The sequence below is a fragment of the Fistularia commersonii genome, chromosome 7, assembly GCF_037954325.1.
Source record: "Fistularia commersonii isolate RoL2024-O1a breed Wild chromosome 7, RoL_Fcom_v1.0, whole genome shotgun sequence".
Lineage (NCBI taxonomy): Eukaryota > Metazoa > Chordata > Actinopteri > Syngnathiformes > Fistulariidae > Fistularia > Fistularia commersonii.
In genome coordinates, this window is record NC_141290.1 from 18,167,909 (window position 1) to 18,178,266 (window position 10,358).

Below are 10,358 nucleotides of genomic sequence, written 5' to 3' on the forward strand. Positions count from 1 at the left end.
ACACACAAACACAGTGTGTTTTCATATTTGTCTTTGTCACGCAGAGGTATGCTGTTTGTCACAACAAAACAACACAATTGGTTCCCGCTGAAAAAATCTTTTTGATGTGATACAAATAAGTCTTTATCCCACAGTCCTTCTTCCTTGACTCTTTTTGGCTGATCCTTCCTTTTATTTCCAGGAGATTTAAAAAGAAAAATCTATATCTTATTATGATATTCCAGCATTCCTGCAAATAGGATTTTGTTGCAGTTTGTGGCTGTTGATTTTGTTGTATTGTTTATTTTCGGGTGACTTTTTTTAATTTACTGTTATTATCTCTCAGCTAATTCCCACTTGATTTCAGTCGCTATTCATTTTCATATTCAGAATGTGATGCAGTTGTCATTATTTTCAAGTCATCACTTGTAACTTTTTGATAGTTTAATAACATTTTTCGGTGTCTCACATGTTTTTGTCTAATTACATTTTATATATTTTTCATTTGGTTATCTTATGTTAAATTGAGTTTTAGGGGGGTTTGAACATTCTACATACAGTATTTACTGATTTATTTTTTTCAGATCAATATTTCTCAAATATTCTAATTCTTACAACATACAAACACTGATACACATACAATCTCTATTTTCAGGATATAAATATGAGAACCTGGGTCTGGAGTGGTCACCTGTCTGTACTGCTAAATTTGAGGATGAGGGTCCACTGGAGATTGATTTGTAGGTTAATGAAGGTCATCTCTTTGAGCCTCTGGTCTCGGTAGACGCCGAGGGTATCTGACTCTGGAGTCGTGATTTTAAACAGGATGTTTACAGATACGCCGATCAGGCTGGATCAAATGCAAATGTGGAAGGCACTGATTTCCTTCTTTTGATCGCATCGTGATTATTTCTTGGATTATTTTCGTTGTTTTATCGATCAATTTTCCTTCTTTCAAGTCTCCCTCTGTTTGAGGTATTTGATCAAGATAAAAAAGCTCAGTATTTTTCACATTTTCAGGTCTGAGGTAATTTTTTCCTCTGATATAGGTCTCATTTATGTATATTTTCTGACTATTTCTTGAATACAGTATGTATATTGTTATAACTTGTTCTTTGTTTATATTATTTTTTCACAGAATTTTCAGGTGATTTTTTTTAATGCTTTCAATGTGATTATTTGCTAATTTTCACAATTATGTTCATATTTTCTAATTAGATCACAAGACAATTGGTCTGTTGATACACAGCTAATGATGACCTGTGATTGCACTTCCTTATAATGGGATGTTAATGGCTGTGGTAACTGCAGACTTTTTAAATAAAAAGATAAATGGAAAAAAGAACTGGAGGTAATTTGCATGCAGGTGGACAATACGTGTCTGCCTGCTGTTTCTTTAAACTACTTGTTTTTGATAACTTTCTATATTTCATTCAGAATTTACATTTTTGTTCATTCTACATTAAAAATGTCAGGTTAGTTATGACCCACCTGGTATATCATCCCATTGCACGACTCATAAGTGCAAACCTGCTTGTGAGTGTGCGAGCATGTGCAGCGAATGATAATCCTGCATCGATCCATAGTATGTTTAAGGATTCCTTTTCAAGCTTTCAATTGAAACCCAAAAACCAACAAGCACAAACAACATTGCACAAGGAGTGATAAAACACACACACACACTGGACACACAAAAACTGGAATCTGCACCTGGGATTGAAAGAGATATGATTGCTACAGCTGCTGCATGAAAACACATCTATAAATCTGCTCATTATTTGCAGAAGACTTCCTTCCTTCACCTTTTGTCTTGCCACATTTTTCAGAACCCGTATGCATAGGTTAATTTTAACAGCGTAAGGTCTGTGTCACATTAGAAGACTGGGGTTCACAAACACACTGAGGGAGTTTCGGATAAAATAACTCTGCAACAATATCCGATTATATGATGTAATCTCCTAAAACAAACCCTGAATATATTTTGGGGTGCGATCTTATCTGTTTTAAATAGGCTTGTCATTCAGAGAGCGAGCTGAGGCGCTCTGCTCGCTGCACACAACTGAAGAAACAACAGCATTAAAAAAGATCACCACTAAAATATTCCAGAGGGAAATGATTATCTCTGTGACTTCCCAATGGCGAAGCAACATCTTAGAATCAAATAAAGTTAAAATAAAGAAGGCCTTTTGCTACAAACTCAACCCTGGAGCCTTGGATCTGCCAGCGAAAAAGCTACAAAATTTAAGATGTGGTTTAGGGGCAGTGACAGCGGCCTCAGCAGCCATAAGTGAGAATTACGTGATGTTGAAAGATAACACAGTCTCCTTGTTCTGATTGTTCGTAACTGAACAAATGCGATTGTAATAACAAATCCTTTCTTTGTAAACTCCTTCGAAGGACGACCAGAATTACTTCCTAGGCGACATGCTACTTCCTGTGAGCCTTTCTCAATAAAAGCCGGAGGTCTTGGACTTGCCGGGCCAACCGTCATTTCTCCAACTTTACCAACCCTCATCAGAGCCGTTCACGTTATCACAAGATTTTAGACTAATTTGAATCATTTTGCGACAGCCTGAGCGTCTTCTCATGATGCTTTTATATCCAGGGATGTATCTTGCCATGAATTGTATTGGACAAGAAGACTGGCGGCAATGATTTCACCAAGTTTTTTTTCCCACTCGAACAAAAGCATGTGTGCACACACTCACAAAAACAGGAGAAACTGCCATGCATATGCATTGTGTTATTTCACATTTTGCCTCAAGGTCACAGGAAACCCATTAGACTGACAGAGAGAGACAGATGGAGTTTGTGTGCTCCATAACAATCCGCACATGAAACACACAATTTTATACAGAGGCGCAACACAAAAGCACCGACTCGGGATGTGTCACTTGGGGTGACACAGCAAATGTACACAATCACTTCTTAAATGCACAATGTTTGTCCCTTTGTCAGTCTGTTTGCAAAGCTAAACAACCAAACAAATAACAATATTGTACGGCAGTTACCAGGGGGCTCTTGTATTGTTAGAATCACATCGACTTTTATGTGTGCACATCAAAAGTACTCATTCAAGTCCTTTACAAACACACTCTTGCTGGAACACACAAAATATGTGCAAATGAGATACAGATAGGGCAACAGAGATGCGATTAAAGCATGGCGCTATCAATTACGCCTACGCAGACTTTTACTGTGTAGTAAAAGCACATCCGTACTTTAACGTGTGGACAGTCAAGAAAGTGCACGCAAATGTACAAACGTGTATCAAAGTTTTACCTGGCAAAGTTGGATGTGACACACACACAAACACAAAGATACATGCAAGCATAGCGTGAGCGTAATGGCAGCTACTTCAGAGACAGTGACATTCTAGATATTAAAGGTGCGTTTAAGTAAATTGCATGAAAGTAGATGTGTGATACATAACGTTGATGAGAGTTGCCACTGCTGAAATAGCATTTGAACCCATACTTTAACCGTTTACATCAACTGAATTGTCTAAGAAATAATCTGCAAAAGAAGCTGTAGAAGACAACATGTCTTAAAATACACAAAAATTGACCAAACTACAGCTAATAAATATTTGACACTCAAAGAAAGAATAAAAGACCAAGCAAGATACTCAGAAAAAGAGTGGCTAGGGACAAAAAAATAAGAAAAGTGAGGACATACATGGTGCAAGCATACATGAGTAGACACGCACACACACACACACACACACACAATGAGTGTCTGATTGTGGTCATTATGCTGCTGAAAGTGGTGAAGATGTGTAATTAGGCATTGCCAATGATACTGTCAGCACACAGCGCGAGAGCAGTTCACACACGAGCAAACACACTCTCAAATACAAACACACATGCAATCACACATACGCATACACACAAACACAGGTGCAAGCACTGTGATGAGGAGCTACATAAAAAATATGTCATCACCCAACAACCTCCTGATGAAGCAAAAATAGGGTATATATACAGAAAACACACATTGGGCACAGAATAAAAATCCCACTCAGCACATGGGCTAGTACAGATACGCACACACACACTCAGAGAACTCTCACCTACACATTTAGAACTGCGATGGAAAAAGCAAGCACTAATTAGGACACATAATGGCTTCTCTGTTTTGGTTAATTGCAGCCTGATGGGGCTGGCAGGCCGGACCAGGGGTGGGTGGAGGTGTTTGTCGTGGGGGTAGACCCTGCAGCTTTTGCACTCAAGTACTTTCAGGTTTTTTTATCGATTTATTTATATATTTATTCAAACTTTCATTTTGTCATCGTAGTACACGTAGCCTTCCTTAATTTTGAAACCATTTATGCTTGTATTGTACATGCAGTGCTCACTTGGCTGCAGAGGGAATAGAGCCAATACCAACTGAAAATGGATGATAGGTATCCAACCTGGAATGGTTACTTTTCAATCATAGGGCTAAATCTAAGAGCCATCAAACTATTCACTCGCTTTATCACACCAGAGGGCAATTTCCTCAATGACCCTACAGAATGTCAGAACCTGGAAAGAACCCAGGCAGACTCAAGTTTCAACATCTTGTTGTGACACCTATTATTGTCTTCGCAAGGAAATAAATCAGTTCTTGCTTCATCTGTCATTGTTACTTACTGGAGCACAAAAGGGATCAACACAGAAATGATCAATAAGATTTCATTTCACCGTCAGAGTGAGACCTGAGAAAAGACATATTTAGGTAGGAACGAAGCCTCTTTTTTTCTCATCCCCTCCTCTGCTTCTTCCCCTGCTGAGGTCTAAGCCTGGAAATCAGTTAATCTCAACACCACCAACTGGTTCTTCTCAGTCATTATTTCCATTAAAACACCAGAAATTGCCAGTTTTAACCACTGATGATTTTTCATATGTAAGGTGAAACGTCTTCAAGCGAAGAAATTCCAGTCTGACTGCCATGACAGATTTTGATAAAAACGGTAGCTAATATAAGAAATACCCTATTAATTTGATGGGTTTGTATTCAGACCAGTAAGTGACCTCAAACTAACCTGCCAATGTGTAATTGATTTCTCTCAGGAACTCTGAGAATACTGGAAAACTGAAAGAGGATAAAATAAAATGGAATGAGTGAAAGAAAACTGTAAAAATAAAATCCCTCTTATCCAATCCTGTCTTTTAGCATAGCAGTGTTTTCCGCTCAGATCATGACACAGTTCTTGCTGACGTATTGCATTACTAAACATTCTCTCTAGGGGGTGTTGTTTTCTACATTACATCGCCATGTTCTGTCCAATTGCCGGCTACTTCACATCTCACTGAATGTTTCAACATAATTGAGGCCAGACAAAAGGAATTTACACAATACCACAATCAAAATGAATGGATGGTTTTAGTGTGAAGCAGTGTGAAAGTGAAAACAGCTTTTAGACTTAAACAAAGTCCTACATCTGTCAGCAGGATGCCACCTTCATTTACCATAGATTTACACAGCCAGTGTCTACAGATGACAAAAATAGCTTCAGAGAGTAAAACTCCTTTGTCATCGAACCACCACTGATGGCAGAACAGGCAGGACAAATGCTTATGGACAGAGCGGATTTTAAACTGGGTTTAGCCCAAGAGAAAACATTTTCCTCCTTCCTTGAAACATAGACTTCACCCTGAATTCTGTTTCTACCTGAAAATTTAATTTATTATTTTAATGTCAATCCTCTGAGCCTCCTAATCAAGCGATAGTTAAATTATCAGCTGTTTTTTTTTTCCTATCTCAACTGGATTCCTTTGGTCTATAAGTTAAAATGAAGCACATCAGAACACATCAGGTACGGATGTAACAATACACTAATTTTCAAAACCCGTTCATATTCTAATCTGGATATCTACAGAGCATATAAATCATCCCACAAAAAAATAACACTTGGAGCTACTTCCCATTTTGGCATCAAACTAATTGTAGCCACTGAATTTTTAGTGCTCCTTCAAGTACAATTTAGGAGTAATAATATCTGTATTTCAATATAAATCTAACTAATAGTGCACAGTGTGCATTGTGATTTTCAATTTTGTTTTCTTGTTTTTTTTCTATTATAAACAGTTATCATTTAATTCACATATCAGAATCGAACAGAAGAGAATATGGATCCACCCATCCATTGTCCGCTGCTTATACTGCACTCAGTGAAGCCTGGGTCATCGGGCGAGAGGCGAGGTAAACCCTGGACCGCTCGCCAGTCCATCACAGGGCCACAAATATGGACAGACAACCATTCACTCATTCATTTGGGGCAATTTTTCCCAATTAACCTGTTGCATGTTTTTGGACTGTGGGAGGAAATTCACGGAGACACGGAAGGGGAACATGCAAACTGCACACAGAAAGGACCCCCCTTGTTGAAGGGTCTTCCATGCTGTGAGGCCAAAGCGCTAACTACTGCGCTACTGTGCAGCCCTAGAATGGGATATGAATGTAGATTTTATATATTAATAACGAAATATATTAAAAATATGGATGGATGGACACACATCAGGCAGGTGGAGGGACATATATGGACAGATGGATAGATAGATAGATAGATAGATAGATAGATAGATAGATAGATAGATAGATAGATAGATAGATAGATAGATAGATGGGGAAAATAGGATATATAAACAGATTGCCAATCGGTAGATAGAAGCAACTCTCTTATTCACACAATTTCTCCTTTTCAGCTTTCAGGCGCATCATCGCACTAAATCCACTTTGATAAGAGTCGAATGTCCTGAAAATGACTCGGCTAACAAAAGGATGCCTTTAACAAGACAGAAATGGATCACAGCTAAGAAGGAGAGGAAGATGGAGGAGAAAAAGAAGAGGAGAAATCTGGCAGGTGCAAAGAAGAACCGAGGAGAGAACATCAAAACCTGCTTTGAAGTTCGGCTTCACTTTTTCCTGCCAAAAAAAAAAAAAAAAAAACCCTCAACACTGAGGATCCGACAGCAGGCTCTGTTAACTGTGTTAACACGGTGCACAGGCTGGGGGTGGGGGTGGGGACACAGGGAGCAGAAAGATGAAAATGGGAGGTAAGTGGGCTTTGTGGTGAGGAAGACATCGGCTCATTAATAAGTCACATAGTCGAAACCTGAGCGTTGCATGAGATGCAGCTCTGCAGGATGTACGATAATTAGCCTGTTTTATGATCAATCTGACGCCTCTTTAATTCACGATCAATATCTGAATTAGTGAAGGGAGACCCAGGCCAAAGCTAGAGAGGACTGGACCACCCTGCGAGACACGAGATTTTCACTCTCACAAAGTGAACAAAGAGCTGTGAAAGTAAAGAACTGTGAAAATAATGAGTAGATGTAACATGGAATCCATTTTAGTTTATATATCGGGCTGGTAATCTGGAATAATCTGCAGTGGAGCTTCGGTGAGGGTTGGAAAAATCACATCAAATTGACTTTTTTTTTCCAAAACATTATTGAACGATTGTTTAAAGATATATTTATGGCGCATGTTTTTTACAAAAAAGATAGGAAAAAATGTTTTCATGAAATTTTATGCTTCACCTTTGTAAAATGAATCCCCCCTCAGCATATAATAATCTTAACACATCCATCCATTTATTATCTATACCACTTATCCTGCAAGCGTTGCAAGGGGCTGGAAACGATCCAGGACCCTGGACTGGTCACTAGTCGATCCAAAAGGCACATGTGGAGACAAACAACCATTCCCTCCTCATTTTCACACCTCTGCAATTTAGGGTTTCTCTTGTATGTGACAGGTGAGCGTGGGAAAAACATGCAAACATACAGGGAGAACATGAAACTCCACTCAGAATGGTCCCCCTGTGGGGATTGAACCAGGGGCCTCCTTGCTGGGAGGAAACATTTGAAAACATTTGCCTTCCAGTTCTTCAAAATACAAAATTTCATCAAACAGCTTCTTGTCATTCAGCTCTGTATTTCATGATGTAAACTCACAAATCTCCATTGTCACATGTAGCTTACAACCAGTTTACTCAATATGTTTGATAAAATAATTAAAATACTGTTGACACTGGGCAGAAGCGATGAGGCAGCAAATTAATAAACATGATAAAATAAATTACATGAATCCTGGGGCTTGACTAATTTAAGTTCCTGCTCATTTATGTTGTTGGAATAGTCATGTGATAAACCCGTCATGAAGGACATCCAACGACAACATGCATAATTCTGTGCACAAGCGCCGTGGTAACGCAGAGAGCGTTTTACTGTTGTTTTTCCCTCCGTTAGTTTGTTGTTCTTAAATTAATGATTTAATGAACTATTTATTTCTTCAAGCAGAGATGAGCTCCAAGATCAGATGAGCAATTGTTAGGGGTTGCTAAAAAAAGTTGGCAAAAAAGACAAATTGATTTATCACAATTCAAGTTCCACATAAAATGGCCAACATTCAGACACAAAACATGAACTTTAAACAATATGAATTCTGGCTTTCAGAGGGACATGTTAGCAGGAGCTGATTTTACTCTGGTGATTCATAGACCTTTTTTTATTCATTTGTTTATTTGTTTATTTACTTTTTATTTATGAATCTATTTTCTTAATTTGGTCAAATTCCTGAAAGCGTCTCATGTGGCAGGTGCAGTACACAAAACAAAAGAGGAACAACAAAGCAAACAAACCTCCCCTTGTTTTTGCCAATTAATTGCTTATAGAGGCGGCTAATCACAATCGTCATTACGGGGACTGACTGACAGTTTCCATAATCAAACAAACAAACAACCGGAGAAGTAACAAAATTCCTAGGAATAATTAAATGAACAATTTCCATTGGGGAGAGTTAAGCTTGGCTGTAATGATTTTGTTTTGTTTTTATTTTAATTGAGCTTTTTTTTAAATTATTTTTTACGAAGCTTTCCACGGTGCATCAGCTGGTTTCTTGATCTGAATGACCCAAATTCTACTCCCAAGATAAAAGCAATTTTATTTTAGCAGTTCAAATAATCTAATACAACCCAGAGTATAAGGATGAATAGCAATAATAATGCCTTATTTAGCATCTCTGTTCTCTATTTCTATACAACAACAAAGGCAAACTAGACCTGAACTACAGCTATATGAAGAAAATATATATATATATTGAATCAAATTTTTGTACACTATATATTTACCAAAAGGGTGTACAAGTATATATACATATATGTTTATGTATCATTTTTGTAGTAGAGTTTGACGCCAGGGTTGTTGAACATCAGGAAGTGGAGGCGGGGCAAATAGGACCGATTTAAGGGGTCGGATCATGTCGTACTTCAACGGTCAGTAAGTTAAAGTGCGAGGTATTTTTATCGGCAGGGATTAACACCACTTTTTAGCACGTGTTACTTGTAACTTGATCGGCTGGGTATTGGGTATAAAATACTTTGAGGGATGCCCGGAGGTGGTCACGGCTGATTGTTATTCTCAGCGCAATGAGAGAAATGTAAAGCATTAAAGTACTGGGGAAAGAAATGCTATTCGTGAAGGTTTTCAGTCATGCAGGCCACATCCAATCGTTGTCAAATCTCATTGCGTCCAATTGGAACGGTAAGATTTGAGAACTGCTGGAGACAAAAAATAAAACAGAACATAAGCAGCTTTTGATGTCATATACTAACAAAGAATGATGGAGAGCCAACAAATCAGTTTTGAACAAACACCAATATTTCTCCCCAAAGCCCTGTTTTTCTTCAACAACCTCAGTCTACTAATTCTCATTTGTTACCAAGTTAGTTTCATTGGAGAAAAACCTATTTTTCAAGGCAAAGAAAAATTGAGCATATCAATAAAAACCTGTGAAATTTTCTTGATCAAAAATTGTGGTGGTTGTTCTTTGGTTGTCACTCATGCAGAAACTGGAAGAGTTTCTGTCTGCTCCACATGCATCTTAGAAGAACCATCAACTAATATTCACCACTGCAACACTAAAGTCAATGCTGCCCCAAAAATTTATCCAACATATTAAGGTTTACGTTTGCCTTGAATAAAACATCTGCTGGGACATGTAGAAATTAAAGTCTACAGGAGAAAATGCAACAGGCTTTTAAAAAAAAACAACTAAAAACAAAACGCAATACAGGAAAAGCCCACACAAAGAAAAGAGCGCCACCTATAGCAGCCTGACTGCAGAACCACCAAAACAGTATCAAAGGTTGAGTGACAGGTGACTCCTGGGTAATGTAGTTCAAAATCGCACGGCAGCAAAAAGGAACCGGGACTATATTTTTATCTCCAGGAAAAAAAGAACACATACAATGAATGATATAATTAAAATAAAAGACAAAAACAAAGAAAAGGTGTCCCCAGTGATCCCACACTCACCAACACTGTTTGCCCCGACGTCCCTTCTCAAACCACAGAACATGACAGCAGACATCAAGTTTTTTTTTTTCC

At 38.2% G+C, this 10,358-nt stretch overlaps 1 protein-coding gene across 1 annotated transcript in view; it reads right to left on the reverse strand.

The window, feature by feature from the left end:
* The window catches only part of grip2b (glutamate receptor interacting protein 2b), a 52,423-nt gene extending 49,953 nt beyond the window's left edge, over window positions 1-2,470 (reverse strand). Inside the window, exons 1-2 of the mRNA XM_086149069.1 lie at window positions 2,392-2,470; window positions 681-782 (exon numbers count right to left, since the gene is read on the reverse strand). Of these exons, the coding sequence (XP_086005195.1) occupies window positions 681-782; window positions 2,392-2,470 (181 nt within the window). The remainder of the gene's footprint in view (window positions 1-680; window positions 783-2,391) is intronic.
* Between the last annotated feature and the right edge of the window lie 7,888 nt (window positions 2,471-10,358).